The 20,827-nt window shown below is 41.4% G+C and overlaps 1 protein-coding gene across 2 annotated transcripts in view; it reads left to right on the top strand.

Annotated features, from left to right (window-relative positions):
• LOC118429143 (cytochrome P450 4F2-like) overlaps window positions 1–16,090 on the top strand; it is a 37,170-nt gene extending 21,080 nt beyond the window's left edge. Inside the window, exons 2-14 of one of the 2 annotated variants that reach the window (XM_035839553.1) lie at window positions 5,358–5,546; window positions 7,372–7,522; window positions 8,250–8,291; window positions 8,846–8,973; window positions 9,611–9,729; window positions 9,931–9,993; window positions 10,430–10,556; window positions 10,907–11,039; window positions 11,294–11,423; window positions 13,678–13,876; window positions 14,428–14,510; window positions 14,860–14,925; window positions 15,746–16,090. In XM_035839553.1, coding sequence (XP_035695446.1) covers window positions 5,358–5,546; window positions 7,372–7,522; window positions 8,250–8,291; window positions 8,846–8,973; window positions 9,611–9,729; window positions 9,931–9,993; window positions 10,430–10,556; window positions 10,907–11,039; window positions 11,294–11,423; window positions 13,678–13,876; window positions 14,428–14,510; window positions 14,860–14,925; window positions 15,746–15,845 — 1,530 coding nt within the window. In that variant the 3' untranslated portion in view covers window positions 15,846–16,090. The remainder of the gene's footprint in view (window positions 1–5,357; window positions 5,547–7,371; window positions 7,523–8,249; window positions 8,292–8,845; window positions 8,974–9,610; window positions 9,730–9,930; window positions 9,994–10,429; window positions 10,557–10,906; window positions 11,040–11,293; window positions 11,424–13,677; window positions 13,877–14,427; window positions 14,511–14,859; window positions 14,926–15,745) is intronic. The other variant, XM_035839555.1, reaches the window with a different exon arrangement.
• Window positions 16,091–20,827: the final 4,737 nt, after the last annotated feature.

The following is a 20,827-nucleotide window of genomic DNA, read 5'->3' as shown; positions in this document are numbered from 1 at the left end:
GCGCAACCGCTAGCTCCTTTTTGGAAACACCGCCTGTCATGGTAGCGGGTAGGGAGATGACTTAAGACTGCGATTGTAGCTTAGGCTTCAATTTCCGGCCTGGCACGCTTGGAATGATTGGTAAGGTTGCTTAGTGAGGGATTGAAAGTTGAAGACCGCAAAATATTCGGATACTTCCTTCTCGAGATATTCTTGAGCATACGGACCCTCTTTAGGCACAACCGCTAGCTCTCTTTTGCAAACACCGCCTGTCACGGTAGCGGGTAGGGTGATGACTTAAGACTGCGATTGTAGCTTAGGCTTCAGTTCTGGCCTGGCACACTTGGTATGGTTGGGAAGGTTGCTTAGTGAGAAATTGAAAGGTGAAAACCGCAAAATAGTCCGATACTTCATTCTCGAGATATTCTTGAGCATACGGACCCTCTTTAGGCGCAACCGCTAGCTCCTTTTTGGAAACACCGCCTGTCATGGCATCGGGTAGTGTGATGACTTAAGACTGCGATTATAGCTTAGGCTTCAAGTTCCGGCCTGGCACACTTGGTATGGTTGGGAAGATTGCTTATTGAGGAATTGAAAGATGAAAACTGCAAAATATTCGGATACTTCCTTCTCGAGATATGCTTGACCATACGGACCCTCTTTAGGCGCAACCGCTAGCTCTCTTTTGCAAACACCATCTGTCACGGTAGCGGGTAGGGTGATGACTTAAGACTGCGAGTGTAGCTTAGGCTTCAAGTTCCGGCCTGGCACGCTTGGTATGGTTGGAACGATTTCGTTGTGAGGAATTGAAAGATGAAAACCGCAAAATATTCGGATACTTCCTTCTCGAGATATTCTTGAGCATACGGACCCTCTTTAGGCACAACCGCTAGCTCCTTTTTGGAAACACCGCCTGTCACGGTAGCGGGTAGGGTGATGACTTAAGACTGCGATTGTAGCTTAGGCTTCAAGTTCCGGCCTGGCACACTTGGTATGGTTGGAACGGTTGCTTAGTGAGGAATTGAAAGATGAAAACTGCAAAATATCCGGATACATTCTTCTCGAGATATTCTTGAGCATACGGACCCTCTTTAGGCGCAACCGCTAGCTCTCTTATGCAAACAACGCCTGTCAAGGCACCGAGTATTGTGATGACTTAAGACTGCGATTGTAGCTTAGGCTTCAAGTTCCGGCCTGGCACGCTAGGTATGGTTGGAAAGGTTGCTTAGTGAGGAATTGAAAGATGAACACTGCAAAATATTCGGATACTTCCTTCTCGAGATATTCTTGAGCATACGGACCCTCTTTAGGCGCAACCGCTAGCTCTCTTATGCAAACAACGCCTGTCAAGGCACCGAGTATTGTGATGACTTAAGACTGCGATTGTAGCTTAGGCTTCAAGTTCTGGCCTGGCACACTTGGTATGGTTGGGAAGGCTGCTTAGTGAGGAATTGAAAGATGAAAACCGCAAAATATTCGGATACTTCCTTCTCGAGATATTCTTGAGCATACGGACCCTCTTTAGGCGCAACCGCTAGCTCCTTTTTGGAAACACCGCCTGTCACGGTAGCGGGTAGGGTGATGACTTAAGAGTGTGATTGTAGCTTAGACTTCAAGTTCCGGCCTGGCATACTTGGTATGGTTGGAACGGTTGCTTAGTGAGGAATTGAAAGATGAAAACCGCAAAATATTCGGATACTTCCTTCTCGAGATATTCTTGAGCATACGGACCCTCTTTAGGCGCAACCGCTAGCTCCTTTTTGGAAACACCGCCTGTCACGGTAGCGGGTAGGGTGATGACTTAAGACTGCGATTGTAGCTTAGACTTCAAGTTCCGGCTTGGCATACTTGGTATGGTTGGAAAGATTGCTTAGTGAGGAATTGAAAGATGAAAACCGCAAAATATTCGTACACTTCCTTCTCGAGATATTCTTGAGCATACGGACCCTCTTTAGGCGCAACCGCTAGCTATCTTTTGCAAACACCGCCTGTCACAGCACCGAGTAGGATGATGACTTAAGACTGCGATTGTAGCTTAGGCTTCAAGTTCCGGCCTGGCACACTTGGTATGGTTGGGAAGGTTGCTTAGTGAGGAATTGAAAGATGAAGACCGCAAAATATTCCGATACTTCCTTCTCGAGATATTCGTGAGCATACCGATCCATTTTAGGCACAACCGCTAGCTCTCTTTTGCAAACATCGCCTGTCACGGTAGCTGGTAGGGTGATGACTTAAGACTGCGATTGTAGCTTAGGCTTCAAGTTTCGGCCTGGCACACTTGGTATGGTTGGGAAGGTTGCTTTGTGAGGAATTGAAAGATGAAAACTGCAAAATATTCGAATACTTCCTTCTCGAGATATTCTTGAGCATACGGACCCTCTTTAGGCGCAACCGCTAGCTCCTTTTTGGAAACACCGCCTGTCATGGCACCGGGTAGGGTGATAACTTAAGACTGCGATTGTAGCTTAGGCTTCAAGTTCCGGCCTGGCACACTTGGTATGGTTGGGAAGGTTGCTTAGTGAGGAATTGAAAGATGAAGACCGCAAAATATTCGGATACTTCCTTCTCGAGATATTCGTGAGCATACGGACCCTCTTTAGGCGCAACCGCTAGCTCTCTTTTGCAAACATCGCCTGTCACGGTAGCTGGTAGGGTGATGACTTAAGACTGCGATTGTAGCTTAGGCTTTCAGTTCCGGCCTGGCACACTTGGTATGGTTGGGAAGGTTGCTTTGTGAGGCCTTGAAAGATGAAAACCGCAAAATATTCGGATACTTCCTTCTCGAGATATTCTTGAGCATACGGACCCTCAAAATATTCGGATACTTCTTCTGAGATATTCTTGAGCATACGGACCCAAGTTCCGGCCTGGCATACTTGGTATGGTTGGAAAGGTTGCTTTGTGAGGAATTGAAAGATGAAGACCGCAAAATATTCCGATACTTCCTTCTCGAGATATTCTTGAGCATACGGACCCTCTTTAGGCGCAACCACTAACTTCTTTTGGGAAACACCGTCTGTCACGGCACCGGGTAGGGTGATGACTTAAGACTGCGATTGTAACTTAGGCTTCAAGTTCCGTCCTGGCACACTTGGTATTATCGAAAGTTCCCTTAGTGAGAAATCGAAGGGTGAAGACCGTAGTTCAATCGGATACATCCTTAGTTAGGAATATTCAGTGTCATCTTTGTTAATACCGCATTATGCACCCCATCTTCCTCTGAGGAATCCTCTTACGATTCCTTCGAGGATTCCTCTGACGATTTTTCTGAGGATTCGTCGTAATTGTCACACGACGCCATCATGGCCGTCAAAGGCGGTCGGCAACTGCTCTCTGCTTCCGTTCTCTTCCTCTCTTTGGAAGCCCCTTTCTCTACCTCCCTGTAATTGATGAAAGAATTCACAAGTAATTTTCAGGATCTTGGAAAGAAACACATTATATTAAGCTTCATTAGAGAATCCCTCTATTTTTTACAGTTCTTTTTGGGGAGAGAAAAAAATATATCCATAGCTGAATCGTCGCTCATATCGAGATATTACTCTCCAAGAAGAGGTTCGGGTTTTTACGTGTTTTAGGTGTTTTATTCTGCTCTATATTTTGTGCCGTTTTGTCCCATTCCACTGGCCAATAGAAAGCCTAACAAAAACGCTTTGAACACGTCAAAAACAACTAGCCCACCAAACCTCTGCTTGAGAATCAGAGTACAGAATACCACAACAAAACATTTGGCGACACTCACCTCGCGACCTCTGTCGGGCATGCAGAGGGAAGACGATCAGCAAAAACCAGTAGTATACGGTTGATATTGAATGATGTGTTCACTTTATTGCTGACAAAATATAACGTCCGAGCTCCGGTAGAGTTTTCTGTGGACTTGAAGCAGGGTCTACCCTTTGTACCATTGCGGACAGGTGTGTATTGCTGCTTTCACACGTCATGCATCAAAAAAGACGGGACCTTCTTAGCATGACGTCATAATGACGTGATCGCCATTTGTGGGCGTAATCTAAAACGTGCAGTGCTGCAAAGGTCAGTGTTCAATTTTACCTTGCCATATGTGCGAATTTCTCGTTTTGAGTTGTCAAACTTACTGCTTTCGGGTTTTAACCATCAAAGTTTTTGTTGTTGTGGGTGTACAGTTCGGTAACCAAGCACAAAAATCGCATTTGTTTGCCTCGTTTAACAATATGTACACAGCCTGCCATTACAAAGCCAAGTGATAAGCCGCTCTCTACGAAGTAGGCGTGTCGAAATACTCCGTTTTTAAGTTTCTTCTCGGAGGCACTAGCGGTTTGGATATACTATAGCAAAATAGCACTGCTCCAAGTATCCATGGTTCGGTGTACAACAACCTTTGCCGGTACTAGAGAATTAATCTTAGCCGATCGATGTTGAAAATCGCGAATCGGCGATCAGCCCAAACATTAAGTGCCAGATCATCGATGTTTAACATTAGACATCCATGCAAAAAGATACATCAAATAACAGTTACCCAAGCAACTGGATATGGTGGCGGAAACGTTCAGATGTTTCAGGTAGCATCCACTACCTTTCGTCAGTGACACTCAGGGTTAAGGTAGAGGATAGACACTGACGAAAGATTGTGAATGCTACCTGAAACGTCTGACGGTTTCCAGAATCATATTCAGTTGCTTGAGTATTTGGTGTAAAAGGCAGCACCGCTGGAAGCCTGCAAAGAGACTAAGTAAGGGGTCACGCTTTGCTGTTATCACAGTCCTCTCTCACACTGTTGCATCACGGTACCACATTACAAATTCACAGCCTTTCCGTCCGAATACATCCTCTTCGAATCACTGTGCTATTTGCAGGTAAGTTGTACTTGTAGATCTTGATTTGAACAGAAGTAGGTTTACATCTGTTTGTGTTACATCTAGGCTATAAAGATGAAAGTACTATATACATACTATACCGTAATCAATGAAATATTTCAACATGTCTTTTTTTTTCAGTTTTCAGTTTAGTCATGACAACAGATTTGCAGGTAACACAGGTTACCTGAATTGCACTGAAGTTACAATGATCACGTTATCTGCAACAATTACATTATATACATTAGGGCGTACATGCTGATATTCAAAAAAACATACAAACATTTGCCTTAGTTGACAATCCAAACACAACATTAACAAAACGACGTAGAAGTCCAGGGAATATAATATTCTCTTAAAGTTTAGTCATTATGTACAGTGTTGCCTATGTCTTTGGATAACAAGCAACGGTGGTGAACTCTTCAAATTTAGTTTTCTCTTAGGACATAAGACATCGAAACGTCAGCAAGTGAGAAAAAAACTGGTTGTGTAAAAGAAACCTCTTTTATGTCGTATGATCTACCATCCTGATGAAATTATTTCCCTTAGCTCTTTGAGATGGCCAGCCTGGTTGAACTTCTCGACGCTAAGACCATTCTCGTCGGAGTTCTCCTCCCGGTACTTCTGTACGTGGTGTCTGTGGTCCTAAAGTCTGTCTTGTGGCGATGGAAGACCATGCGTCTGGGAAGCAGGTTCCCCTCCCCTCCCTACCACTGGATCTACGGTAACAATCACCTGGTTTGTCACCGGAACGTTCTTATAATTACAACGTATCAGATTCGTGGTATATCAAAACATAGTTTAATCTTCCAGCCTCTCGAGAAAATATCGTCGTGGGAAAGAGACGTGCACTCTAGTGGCATAGATTGACAACTATGGCTGAATGTGAGGTAACGGGAGGTGCCCCAACACGGTACGCTTTTTCTTGCGCTCAAACTCATGGCGCTCCATCGCTAGTTGCCTGAGAGTGGTCAAATTTTGATGACTGAATTTTTTACACATAGATTTGAACAACATACTTGAATAAGAAATGCATTCATGTGGTTCATGAACCTTTCGCGCTGCATGTTACAAGCGGCAAACACTGTGAGACAATTTCGTGTATGTAACCTTCCAATTTTGTGCTACGCTGGACAGTGTGCCTAACTCGGTACGCTTTTTTTACATTTTGCTCTCTTCAGAAGTAAGTGGTAAATTTAAGTACACAGAAAAAAATTAATTATATGATATTTTAGCTTTCTTTTGACAGTAAAATCGTGACTGTATGTACTTCTTGTCTCACATGAGGAAGGCTGTACGTAGAACAATCCAGCTCATGTTTTTACGGGCAATGGGCTGAATGCACTGATTGTGAATGACCGACTAAAAAAAACCATTACGAAAAAAAGACACCGCTAACATCAACAAAACTCGGTCTGATTATATGAAAATATCATCTACATCTCTCTATCAAGTCTTATTTTCATAGACAGCACGAATCATTTGTTACAGTCAAATAAATCTTTGGAGCGTACTCTAGTCTGTCACCTTCACGGCCACACTCCCTTGGGAGTACAATGGTGGCAATGTTTATGTCGCTTCCTTTTGGTTGCTTTTCTACTCAACAGACATTTGAAGACCCATATTCATAGTGTTTTATGGAGCTTTATTTATGTGTATCATGGCAGTTGTGTGACTGCTTGAAAGAGTTCGTATAGTTAGCGACACGAGCCGCCAATACACAGAGGCCGGTGACCGCAGTGATTCAGCACTGTCAACATTACTGTTAGAATTCTGTTTAAAAAAAACATGAAGTAAATATGTTAAAGTATACTTGGAATGCAAATTAAAGCTGTGTGCATGGACTTGGTTTATTTACCTTTGTAATCAGCATAGTCAGTGGCAACAAACACTGTGTACTTATGGATAATAAGATCAGCAAAAAATCCGTTCCGTCTTACGACGGGGACCGTCTTAGGGCGGCCCCCGTTATACTCAACACAAGCACACAAACATGAAAGCGATCAAAATAGACAGCACTACACAACAGGTTTCTTTACTGTTGAAAGATATCTACAACAACAGCTAATGTTTCGGTTTAATACCGTCTCTCACCTACATCAGGTATATTATATCAACGAACAGTGAATAAAATATGGTATTCTAGCTATCACGTCTTCTACAAGGCTCTACATCCAATATTTTTGGGGTTAGCCTTTTCTTCCTGGAAGACTGGAAAATGAAATGCAATACTTTAGTCAAATGCTTGGGTGACTTAAGAAGGAATATCTATATTTCAACTGTTAGAAAATGATTAAGTGCACGATTTCGAGTACGCATGTGCGACAGGAACTGTGGGTAATATGTCAAAGGTAAAGACCCCTGTGACATAAACAACACGTCTGGACATTATTATGCAAATTGTCGAAACGAGAACTGTTTGCAAGTAAATGGCCTTCACCTTTGACACCCACAATTTCTATTGCTGCATACGCAAGCTCTGAGCGGTGACGGTGCTGATACTTTGTTTTACCATTTACCATACGTGTTACCCTTTGAAGTAACGAAGCTGTATGACATGCAGACTGACGGCACGTTCGGTGAGAAGTACCTGTCCGTGATACGGGATGTTGTGGAGAATCACCCGCGGGCGCACTCTTATTGGATGGCGGGGTTCATCACTGGTGTCACTGTTACTCATCCAGAAACCATCAGGCAGCTTCTCAAGTCCCAAAGTGAGTTTTTGTCACTTGAAACTTCAAAATGAGAAGTTCCAAAGTAATTTTTTCGTGGCACAGATCAAAATCAATATGACAATGACATTTTATTACAGTGTGTACCTTACTTTATCTACTTTATCTATATCTGATCCATCCAAACTACTTTATCTTGTTCATAACCGTATATTATCTATCGGGACCACAAATGAAAAGCAAACTACATGTAAGATGTGATATCAGAATGTGTATCATGCGACCATCTTGATATAGATCATACATGTGAATGACAATCTCTCGGAAAGAAAGGTAGGGAAAATGTTTGCCTTTATTATGATATCTACGTGGTCAGGAATGTTGAAAAAATGACTTAACACACAGAGTATGGTATACCTTTACTGAACATTAGATTCTTTATTTCTGTTCTTTCACACCTTCTTCTTTTACTTTGTAATTGACTTTGATATTTTACGACCTAGATGATTTGCAAATTAATAACAGTATATACTTGGCACGTTTTGTATGGTTGCAAAGTTTAACGTTTTTGTGGAAACGGCTGAAAGTTGATGCGCGCGCGGATGTCATCCATATAATGCAATCAACTCGGCCTTACTTTGGACACTTAGAAATATGTTAAGTAATCTAGCCACCATGTAAAAACACGATGTTATTTCATCCCGAATTTATGTCTATCATCTCATCCTTTAAGTTTTACATACCTATATGTCTTCCATGTGTTTTTAAGGCAAAAAGTCGGCTGTGTACGCCACGCTACAACTATGGCTGGGTGAGGTCTTACCGTTGTCTGCTTTTCCATTTGACAAACACGTATTTGTAGACAAATGCTTGGACAATAGTTCACGTTTGGGACTGCATCGTTAGCAGCGACACCTAGCTGCAGTGTGAAATAGAACGAGTCAGTATACTAGTAATGTATGTATTTTTGGAGGATGAAATGGATTAAAATTTTCAAATTCCAGGGTCCTCTTCTGAATCATCTTTTAGTTCATGATCATGGTAATTTCCAAGCAGATCCTACGGTAGCATAAGATAGTATCAAAAGCTGCCAAAGGAGTGAAAACGGCATAAGAGTGTGTTGGGCTACAATGTAGCCAAACACTCTTGTCTGACTACCTTTCTTGGCCAGCTAAGTACTATCTTATACTATCGTAGGATATGCTTGGAGATTAGATCATTGGGTCTAATTTTAATAGAATGTTTAATTGTGCAGTAGAAAATGGATGTATGGATGATCACTAAATGTAGAAGCGTTAACTGTATGAAATTGTTATAATCTAATCAAAATAATGACCAATGGGATGCATTTCTCCGCGTTGCTAGGTAACGGCTTGTTCCTGAGTGACGGAGACCAGTGGAAGGTTCACCGCCGTCTCCTCACACCTGCCTTTCACTTTGACATCCTCAAGCAGTACGTCAGTGTCTACAACAGGGAAGCCACGGAAATGATAGTAAGACTGATGATTTCATTTCTTCGATACAAGGATTCACGTTCATGCATGGTTTCGAGTACGCATGTGCAGCGACAGGTGTTGTGGGTAATATGTCAAAGGTAAACAGTTCTCGTCTGCTGGACCTTTGTCCCGATTTGCATGACAATGTCCAGACGTGCTATGTTCCTGTCCAGGTATACGTAGCAGAACACAGTTTTCAGAACACAGGACTATTGGGATTTCTATAGTTAAGGACGACAACGTGACTGACATCGACGCTGATATAATCATAATAGGGCCGGGTGCAGTTTTCAAGCACGATAAACTAGTATGTTGAATTCGAGGGTCCAACCTATGAAAATAATTGAAAACCAAAAAAGTAGTCGTTTTGAAGTTTTTTAAAGACCTCTTTCAAATGGTGTCCCCTTGAAAGCATGAAATGTAATCAATAATCTCGTTGATCATTCCGGGTACGCATATGCTGCGACATAAACTTTGGATGAAGACCCCTGAGACATAAACAATCCGGTCTAGACATCGTTATACAAATCAACAGAATAGTCGAGACAAGTACTGTTTCCAAGCATTGACCTTTGATAAATTGCCGACAATATGTTATGTGGACTGACACAATTTTGCCCTGATTCTGGTACAGAGCAAGCTATCAGGGATTGCCGATAGAGGGCAAGTTTTCGAGATGTTCCAAGAGGTCAACATGTGCACCCTTGAAGTCATCCTACAGTGTGCCTTTTCTGGGGGACAGATGTCAGATGAGTAAGTCACTACAAGGTCCATTAAAAGATGATTAACGAAAGTACACATGATATTCGTATTAGTCTCGTCGAAACAATCTAAGATATATAAAGGCTGCCCAATGTCCATTATCATAATGTATCGATGTTTAAATTGCTTGACCAAGAAATCTTCTCAGCTGCTAGACGAGGAAAAGTTTTTTCTTCTTTCTTCCCTCCTCAGAACCAAGACTGAGTACATCGCAGCAATTCGGAAACTTAAAGTCCTGTTTATGCAGATGCCTTTGTAAGTGTCATTAACTGCAAAGTAAGACTTGATGGCCACAATTGATGAAAGAATGCTATAATCTCAGTGGCTTATATGATAGAACATTACTACTTGTAACATGTGGCAAGTGGCAAAGTATCAATTAAGCAAATAAACCCTAATTTAAATGATTGCGAAAGTGTCATAATTCAACTGTGTGGTAAGTGATAAGAAAATCAACATTGTGTATGTGTAGGTTAGGTACATAGATGATGTAAATCTGGATGTAATCTGCATAACTGAAATACCTCATGGAGGTATGAGCCGTCAGCCAATCAACACTAAGATAGAATTTCCAATCACAGACTGTTGCATATTGGACTTAAATTGCGTTGTAAAGGCATGTACTACTATTTGATAATGTTAAGAGTTAGACATCACAACCATGTTTTTCTGCATGTTCTTGTGTGTGCAGCAACCCAATATATCAGCTGTCTAGTTCCGCGTACAACTGGCTTCCCAGTGGGCGTGAATACACCCGCTTGTGTAAATTCATCCACGACACGGCGGAGTCCATTATCGCAAAGAGGAGGCAGCAACTGGTAAGTAAAGTGGAGATTAATGACGCAATTACTCAAAGAAAGAAAATATCGCTTTGCTGCAATTATAACCTGTTCACAATTGAGCCGGGCTTTTTTAATCACTTTCAGGCGTGACTTGGGACCTTCTGCGGCAACATGGTTATTTTGGGCCTGGCCGGGTCCGACGAATTAAAATCAACCCAGGACCCGGCCCCGTCCAACGGCCACTGGTGAAAAATGGGACCTTAGACACACGTACTCTCCTAGCTTATCATATGACAATCAAACATCAGCAAGTAAACACATGGAGTTGGCATCATTCTAGAGACGAAAAGTGAATAAATGTTAATATTTCTTTTGTTCATATCTAGAAGCGCAACGGACGTTCCCAACGGAACACAAGACTGGACTTCATCGACATTCTACTGTCCTCACGGTATGAGGATGGGACTGGGCTGACGGATATGGAGATCAGGGAAGAAGTGGACACCTTCTTGTTTGCTGGTGACATTTATTTTTTTATCTCTCTCTATATATTTGTATAACAATCCTTCATGATGCATTATTGTAAATCCTGGTATATGATATATCATATATTGTGACAACAAAATACAACAATGCCTAGGAAACTCTAGAGGTCCAAAGTACTATACAAATGAGAAGATACCGTATGTCATTTGCAAAGTCGATACATGACTTTTAACATGACTAGGTATTGTTGCAAAAAAGAATATAGTGTGAACTATCATTTTCATCAGGGCATGAGACGACAGCAAGTGCCCTTTCCTGGACCCTGTACTCCCTTGCTCAACATCCACATCATCAGGACAAGGTGCGGGAAGAGGTGAATCACCTGCTGTCCGGGATGGAGGATGACACAATTCAATGGTAAGGCGTCTTTGCAATACGTGTGCGAAATGTTATAAAGGTTAGAGATCATCGGGCCTGGTAAACAATATATTCAGATACAATTCAATCTCTACAACTGGACAAGAAAAATACTTTTGCGGTCACATTTAGAAACTAGAGTTCCACGAACACTAGGGGACCCATTATCGAACTTGACCTTCGTTTTTCTGACCCCTACCCACCTACCAAATATTATCAGGATCCATTCAAGGATTCTTGAGTTCTACTGTTTACGAGAAAGCGGACGCACACATTCGGCCCGATACCGTCCTGACGGAAAAAGGCTACGCCAACCATTTTCGAACACGACCTTCCTTTCCTCAACCGCTACTCAAATACCAAATATCATTAAAATCCATACACTGTTTCTCGAGTTATATGCTGTTGACCTACATATAGGGACACAACATGAGGCCTTAACCGAAAATATAACCTTCTCGGCGAAGGTAAAAATGGGCCCCACGGGTAGACTGTATGTATGCACTTTCGGGCGTGACCCCTACGTACCTTCCTGGGACACACTGCGGCCATCGGGCTACGTTGGGGGCACGCCGGGTCCCACAACATAAAGACGCCGTGGTTCCGTTCTTAAGGTACAGAAGTTGACGTCAATTTTGAATTATGTGTCCATGCTGATTTAAGACTTCCGATGCATCTCTAAATTTCATTGTTCATTTGATCGAGCCCTGCGCAGATAAACATAAAACAAAGGTTCAAATCAACATAAATGCATCAAAGATGAAAATATTATACAACAAACCAGAGAAATACATGCTGGTAGTAATTTACAAGCAACTCAATAATAGATAAAGTAAATAAGCTAGAAAATGGAATTTGCATATCAATGATTTATAAACAAAACAAAGAGTTTTAAGTCGCAAGACATCATTTTTGTACGTGCTTTTCTACTTCTACGTGCTTAAAGGATTCAACAGAGACTTCCACATTCCCTAGATGTGTTTTTTACCTCCATGAAATGCCATGGAGGTTATATTATCTGTTATGTTTGTCTGTCTGTGTACAAGATTACTCAAGAATGGCTTGATGGATTGGTTTCATACTTGTTGTGTTGGTGGGGTGTGATGAAAGCTCGAATTGATGAGATTTTGGGTGCCGTATCTGTCGTTATAATCGATGTAATAATATCAGAAATTACCCCTATATCTGCGATATATTGGAACAGGCATTGTGATTTAAGCGTTTGTTAATGAGCTTATGTCCAAGCAGATAGTGAGGTGATTTGTATGACAGCTGTATGGGGAACCCCGAGTTTTTTTAATAAGATAATTAGTTTTATTTATGTCTGCTTAGGATATCTGTAACAGTTGTCTCCTTAGAGCAGCTGTTTGTCCATTACGGTCAATTTGAATATTTTCAGTTGTATTTGTATGTTTTTGCACAAGATAACTCAAGAACAGCTGGATGGATTGGTTTCATACTTAGTGTGAAAGCTGAAAGTGATTAGATGTTGTGTTCTGCCTTGCATTACATTGAAGTTGTGTTAATATGTACTTGGTTATATTGTATATCTATTATCTGGATGTGTTTGGTAATTATCTGAACAGTTGATGTCCTGATGTTGATGGCAACTGTTTGAAATATTTGTAACAGTTGGCACCTTAGAGCAACTGTTTGCCCATCCCGACATTTTAGAACATCTGTTTGGGGATGCCGGACAATTTTGATTGTGATAATAAATTGCATGTATGTACTTGTGCGTTTGGGGACACAGTGTGTTATATTTCGTTTGTGCTGTTAGATGGTATGTGGTGCGCCTTGCGTTACGCGGAAGTTTCGCTAGTATGTAATCGGATTTATTACATCTATTATGTGGATGTGTTAGGTAATCCCTTATCTGAACAGTTGATGCGTATAGCAACTGGTTAGGGTAATGTAACAGTTGACTCATTAGAGCAACTGTTTGCCGATGCTGGATAATTTGAATATGATAAATAACTTTGTATTTAGCCACTTGTGCCTTTGGGGACCTGGTGTGTTATACTTCGTTTGCGCTGATAGATTTTGTGCTCCGCGTGGCGGTATGCTGATGTTGTGTTGGTAAGTACATGCATTATTATATATCTGGCATCAACTTGTCCCCGTAATAACAGTGATATCCATTACACTCAAATACAACCGACCATCAACATACATAACATCCACAAAAAGCAATAAATATTTCTTGGAGGTATGAGGTCCCCGAACTCTAGTTTTTAATCAAATGTCCTTTCAGGGAGGACCTGCACAAACTCCCTTACCTGACCATGTGCCTGAAAGAATCCATGCGGTTACACACTCCTGTCCCCATCATCGTGAGAAGCATGCTGGAGGACACCGTGATTGACGGCGTCACTGTACCAAAGGGTTTTGAAATATACATAAGCCTATACGGACTGCACCATAACCCGGCTGTCTGGGGACCTGATCACATGGTACGGCCATTCATGGGTCCTTAAAAATTAGCATATCACGCAAAGTAGGCCAAGAGAATCGGGTCAATCTGTGTCGATAAATGACATTGTCATTGAAGACTAAAGTTTACACTTTAGGACTTTGGGACTTGCCTAAATGTTCGGCTCATGTGCACATAAGTCATGTTCAGCCACGGAATGGACACGTTTATTGCTACTTCCGAGACGTGATGTTAGGGCAATTGCAGCAAAGGGTCGTGCCAGATAACTTGTATCGCCCCCCGTCTCTGTTTAAGTCGGATAGTAAGCTCGAATGTGCACTGTCTCCTTCGCTCCTGTTGCAATGAAATCTGGTTAAAATAGTGCAAATATCTTAGCTCTGAAGATATATCCTCTAGAGTGAATGTTTAGGACATGACAATAAGCTTCCTTGAAGTGTCCTATTTGACGCATGTTGTTTACCTTGCTATCACAATCAGCACTCACCCCCATCTCCAACTTGTAATTTTCTTCGTACTTCAGCATGTATTGACATAGTTTTTTGGACTTAACCAGTTGTTGTCTCGCTACAGGAGTTTGATCCAAGTCGTTTTTGCCCTGAGCGTATGAAAGACAGAGACCCTCACGCTTTCTTGCCGTTTTCTGCAGGGCAGAGGTTAGCCTATTTCTATTAACATTAGTGTTTTTATATTTCCCTCCAGGGAAATTATTGTTTTGCTCCGTTTATTCTCCTCCTCCATTCAAATAATGTCAATGGCCTTTCTAGACGGTCATGCTTACTGGTAATGTAGCAGACATACATTATGTAGCAAGTGGCAGGACAAATCTGGAGGGGTTGGACACCATTTATATGAATGTGTTTGAGTAAGAATAGACAGTGTTGTTGTTAGTCTAGACTCTAGATCATGTGAAGGTAAACATTACGTATTTGCTCGCAAAATGTTAGAATTACTTTTCTAGTTTTTGTTTCGAGGTCTTAACATCACATTGTCACCCTTGTCCAGGAACTGCATCGGTCAAAACTTTGCCATGAACGAAGCGAAGGTGCTGCTTGCAAGGCTGATACACAAGTAAGAGAATCTAGAATCTTCAGTACATATGAAATAATACATTAACCATGAATGTGCAGGGAAATAACATAAATTCACGCCTTACAAAAGTGAGATCAAATTGCAAAGGATATTGGACGGAGTCTCAAGTTTGCAGAGACAAGTGCAGAGGACCGTGCAACTTGAAGAATTCTAACGGAGAGGAGCAAGGGGCCAGTCCCTGGCCTAGGCACTTATAATTTAAAAATTAGGCAGGCAGGCAGGTAGGCAAAGTGCAAAGAGCAATAGACAGTGTCTTGATGTCTTGATAGACATATTTGAAAGACAGTAGCGTCGAATTGTCAAGTGGTTTTAAGATAGGGGATAGTGGTTCAAACTAAATTTTTTATCATTGGGAATACAATTTACACGCATTAACTGCCTGATTATACCCATGTTTTATAATAAGTACCTGCCTTCGGTTGTAGAACAAAAAGGCGGTGGATGGAGGGGCACTGCCTTCCAATACCGTGCCCTATATAGACACAGTGGATAACAATCCACTGCTCAAAATGCTATGGGATAAATGACAAGGTTATGACTGAGATACTTAGTTGTGACACTCTTAAATCGTTTTGGACTATAACGTAATACATCAGTCCAATAAAAAAAACGTTAGGGAGGCGCACAAACAAATTTGCTTACTTACACCTACTGGCCTGATTTATCAAGTTTTAGAATTATTTAATAAGGTTTGTATGTCCTGGCAATCTCATCCTTCTGGGAAGATTGAAAATTTAGTCCTCAAACATGATTCTCTATACTAGGCACTGTATAAACGACATTTCCTTTGTTTGGGCAGATTTGTCTTCGAAGTGGACCCGACACGTCCTGCGCAGAAAGAGGTGTTGATCGTCATGTGTGCCAAGGGCGGGATGTGGATGAAAGTTACACCAGCTTGAGAATGCGTTAGCACAGAACAATGGGCACATTTAGTATCCAAGTAAATTCAATAAGAGAAATAATAATTTATTTTACTTTTCATCATAATTATGCAACGTAGGTACTAGTAACGTTACAAGTTCCAGTCGTAACTAGTATTAATTTTGATCGACACTAACTGTTTCACTTATCCGCACCCCTGCTTATATCTTTCGGGCACCCCAACTTTCGCGGTTAATCCGAATAGTTTTCAAGTCTTGTAGAAAAGTAATCCTTAGTACTTAAATGACTTCTGCTTTCTGTCCAAGGGCTTTCCTGTGCAATTCAAGTGAAATTTTTGATAGACACTAACTGTTTCACTTATCAGACAAACAATACAAATCTTGAATTGTGTATTCAGGCATTCATTTTGGATAAAACACACATACATGTGCGACCATAGATGCACTATTGGGTAACTGAACAGTCAAATTTATACCATATCGTACATTTATACGCAAATTATAGCTTTCAAGCCTTGTAGAAAAGTAACAAAGTAATTTTGAGTACTCAAATGACTTTCTGCTTTCTGTCCACGGACTTAACTATGCAATTCAAGTGATGAAACTAACGCACATTTTGTCATCTTGACGCCATAGCGTTTGAAAGTTCAGTGTCATCTTTGAAGAATATTCAGTGTTATCTTTGTAGATACCGCAAGATGCACCTCAACTATCGAATAGTTTTCAAGCCTTGTTGAAAAGTGACAAGGTAATTTTAGTACTCAAATGACTGTCTGCTTTCTTTCGAAGGACTTTACTATGCAATTCAAGTGATGAAACTAACGCACGATTTGTCATCTTGACGCCATAGCGTTTGAAAGTAAAGAATATTCAGTGTCATCTTTCTAAATATCGCACTACGTATCCCAACTATAGCGGTTAACCCGAATAGTTTTCAAGCCTTGTAGAAAAGTAACAAGGTAATTTTAGGTACTCAAATGACTTTATACTATCTGTACACGGGCTTTACTATGCAATTTAAGTGATGAAAGTAACGCAAACTTTGTCATCTTGACGCCATAACGCTTGGAAGTTAAGAATATTCAGTATCATCTTTGTAAATACCGCATGATGCACCCCAACTTTCGAGGTTAACCCGAATAGTTTCAAGCCTTGTAGAAAAGTAACAAAGTTATTTTTAGTACTCAAAGTACTTTCCGCTTTCTGTCCGCGGGCTTTACTTTACAGTTAAAGTGATGAAACTTGCGCACACTTTGTCATCTTGACGCCATAACGCTTGGAAGTTAAGAATATTCAGTGTCATCTTTGTAAATACCTCACGATTCACCGCCACTTTCGGAAAGGAAAACACCAGGTAAACCATTTTCGTACTAGGCATGTCTTTCGACTACCGCTACATACCTGCAAAAATCAAAAAGTTCCGTCCGCAGTTTCTCGACTTATATGCTATTGACCTACATACAGACCCATGTAACAGAAAACATGATATTCTTGGCGAAGATAACTACATACACAGTGACACCTCCACCACCGCCGATATGCATGGTACAAATGGATTACATAACCTTCTTGGCGAAGGTAATGACCCGTCAACTATCATATAGGATTGCAGGGAAACAGGAGAAATACTCACTTAAGTATAAATGGTTGGTATATCCTGTTGGTCAGTCCGAGAACTTCTTTAAGGTAAGTCTCAGGAGTCCCACTGACACCGTTCTTCACTGCTGTGTGGTGGTGGTTGAACTAGGTGCATCTAATCATAGCCGAGACTTCACACTGTCCCTATTGTAGAATGATAGAATGATCTTTATTGCACGACATTTGTGCATGGTACAATGTATGGTAACGACTAATACACAAAGTACAAGATAGGTGTATTTGTTGCCTTCAGGTCAATAACCCCTGGTAATTATTGTGACACCAAGGCCAAGCTAATCTGTCGTTTGTGTGAGATAGAGAGAGGGAGAGCGAGAGTGAGAGATTGAAAGTAAGAGAGTGAGAGAGAGTGAGAGAGCTGATATTTGAATTTATCAGAACTCTTTTTGAACAGGATGCCTCGCAACTTAAGGCCCCCTCTCACTTGACGTGCGGCACGCTTGCGGCATTGCTGCGTTCGGAAGACGCTCAACGAATTTCAGAGATAAAGAACGAATTTTCTTACTTGTTGTGTATTTTGTGGTCTTCTATGTCACACTTTTACGTATTGCGCAATATCTGAATTATAGCAAATCGGAGAAAATAACAAAACAGTACCGCAGTGAACGAACGCAGCAATGCCGCAAGCGTGCCGCACGTCAAGTGAGAGGGGGCCTTTAGGTAGGAACGCTGATCATGAAGTCAAATCCACCTACTTCTTAAACGTACTAATTGTTATCACATGATAAGGTGATCAGAACATACCTCATTACCTGTCCTTGATACTTGCTGCCTTCGGGGTTCGCCTACAGTGGCCTTGAAATGTTACATTGTATCACCCAGATTCGTGATGGTAGCTGGCAAATCCGTCAGGCGATTGTCACATTTTTGTTCCGTTTCCCTCTCAGAGATTGTCCTCAGAGATTTGAATCAACAATTTAGGCACACCTAACTATCTTGATAAGAGTAAAAGAATAAATTTTGTTCATTGTATTGTTCTCCTGGCGATTAATAAACGTAAACGGTATACTGTCAAAAAAAGCTAATTATTTGCTATCTGACGAAGTAACTACTGTTACAGGTTCGCCAAGACAAACGCACATAAAAGGATAGCAAGCTAGGCGTGCAAGTACAAGTGCGATTGAATCCTGTGGGTATATTTTTTATATTTTTTGTTTGTATACTTTCGTGCTGACTGCAATTAGCCCTCGGGCAAGAATTTGCAATAAACTTTTAACGTTATACATGTATATCATCACACAATATCACGCAACTGTTTAAAGCCAATCAGTTTTGATTTAATTCGGATACAAGTTTGGAGCGTGCCATTAACAAACAGGGGATAAGACCTTTAAATACGTGACCAATGGCAGACGTCGTTAATATTCAGAATGACACAGCTATTGACCGCTCCACTTCGCTGATTGGCTGCTGTTTGATAACCAAATTATCAAGCTGCACATGCAGGAAGACGCATTGTCAATCACAGGTGCTTGTTGCGTTGTTCGTTCTTAAGCTTCGCCATATTTTTCGTCGTTCGGGGACTCTGGCCAAGATACGAGAGGCCAAGACAGCAACTACTGAGCGAAGTTGACAACATATATGAAGAATACGGAACATCGCAACAAGAGAGAACAGTCGATGTAGTAGCCTTAGCACGAATGCGAGAAAACCTGGGAGACGAAGCAAACAGAAGGATGTACATGGCATTTTCTAAATATGTAGAAGACACGAAAAGGTTTGCGAAGCAGGACTGAAAATCACTCCCAAACATGCATAAACAAAGCACCAGAGTGCAAGCACCACTGGGGACAGCAAGCCAAAGAGCACCAAGCAGAAACACCATGAGCCCATGTCGAGCGGAGAATTTGACGTTAAACAAGGACCACAACAACAACAAGGGATTCTGCGGTGGATACTCTACGGAAGATTGCGGGACTGGTCGCCTGGTGGTACACAAATGTCTGAGGTGGGTGGCTTTCTCGTTACAATTTGTTAAATACCGGTATAAGTAGACCGTTAACATTCATTGTTAATAACACATGCGCTACAAACGCTAGCTGACTAATGCTAGTCCATGTTGATTTGATTACTGATATAGATGACATCCGGCCGCGTGCGCTTCAATTTTCGGCCGTTTGAAAAAATATTGATTTTAAAAAAAAGTTTTCAGCTATACTGTACAAAGCAGCTTCAAAACAAGCCTATATATGCCTGAAAATGCCGAGGATTGTAAAGATAAATATAATCTACTTGGTCGACTGTTAAATATCAGCTGAAAATCACGATCAAAATGGCGGAAGTTTTCTGTGAGTTACGTGTTTTTTGTGTGTTTTCTGGTTCATAAATCGCGTTTAGGAACATTGTAAGAAATTATGTAATGGTCTGTAGATGTAGCCAAGTCTCTTAAAAAGACATATCCAGCCCGTTCTATAGGCAATATTTGTGGCGCACCCTTGTAACAGGGCGGCCTCAAGGTTGAGGTCTAGCGAGCTTTATTTGGTGCTGTATATCACAGGCAGTTGATGGGTGGAAATGGACATAAAGATGACTTCTTGTGTGTAAAAATATTGCGGCCCTGCAACCCACGTGTTTTACTACGACATTCAAGTGTTGAAAGTAACTTACACTTTGTTTGAAATTTCTGAAGTCCGATCGTAAGGGGTCGCTTTTTTGCAGTTACCGAAGGGTTCGCGTAGCGGTTAGCGGTTATCCCCCGGGTGAGCCTTCATTCGTATGTAGAAAAGTTACAAAGTAATTTTGGGTGCTGAAACAACTTTCTACCTGCAACCCACGTGTTTTACTACGAGATTCCAGTGTTGAAAGTAACGCACACTTTGTTTGAAATTTCGGAAGTCCGATCGTAAGGGGTCGCTTTTGTGTGGTTACCGAAGGGTTCGCGTAGCGGTTAGCGGTTATCCCCCAAGTGAGCCTTCATTCGTATGTAGAAAAGTTACAAAGTAATTTTGGGTACTCAAATCACTTTCTACCGTTTGCCCAAGTGTACTACTATGATATTTAAGTGTTGAAAGTAACGCACACTTTGTTGGAAATTTCGGAAGTCCGATCGTAAGGGGTCGCTTTTTTGCAGTTACCGAAGGGTTCGCGTAGCGGTTAGCGGTTATCCCCCAAGTGAGCCTTCATTCGTATGTAGAAAAGTTACAAAGTAATTTTGGGTACTAAAATCACTTTCTACCGTTTGCCCACATGTACTACTATGATATTCGAGTCTTGAAAGTAACGCACACTTTGTTGGAAATTTCGGAAGTCCAGATGTAAGGAGTCGCTTTTTTGCGGTTACCGAAGGGTTCACGATAGCGGTTAGCGGTTATCCCCCAAGTGAGCCTTCATTCGTATGTAGAAAA

Source organism: Branchiostoma floridae, chromosome 13 (assembly GCF_000003815.2).
Source record: "Branchiostoma floridae strain S238N-H82 chromosome 13, Bfl_VNyyK, whole genome shotgun sequence".
In the NCBI taxonomy this organism is placed as follows: domain Eukaryota; kingdom Metazoa; phylum Chordata; class Leptocardii; order Amphioxiformes; family Branchiostomatidae; genus Branchiostoma; species Branchiostoma floridae.
This window is presented reverse-complemented; position numbering and strand designations above follow the sequence as displayed.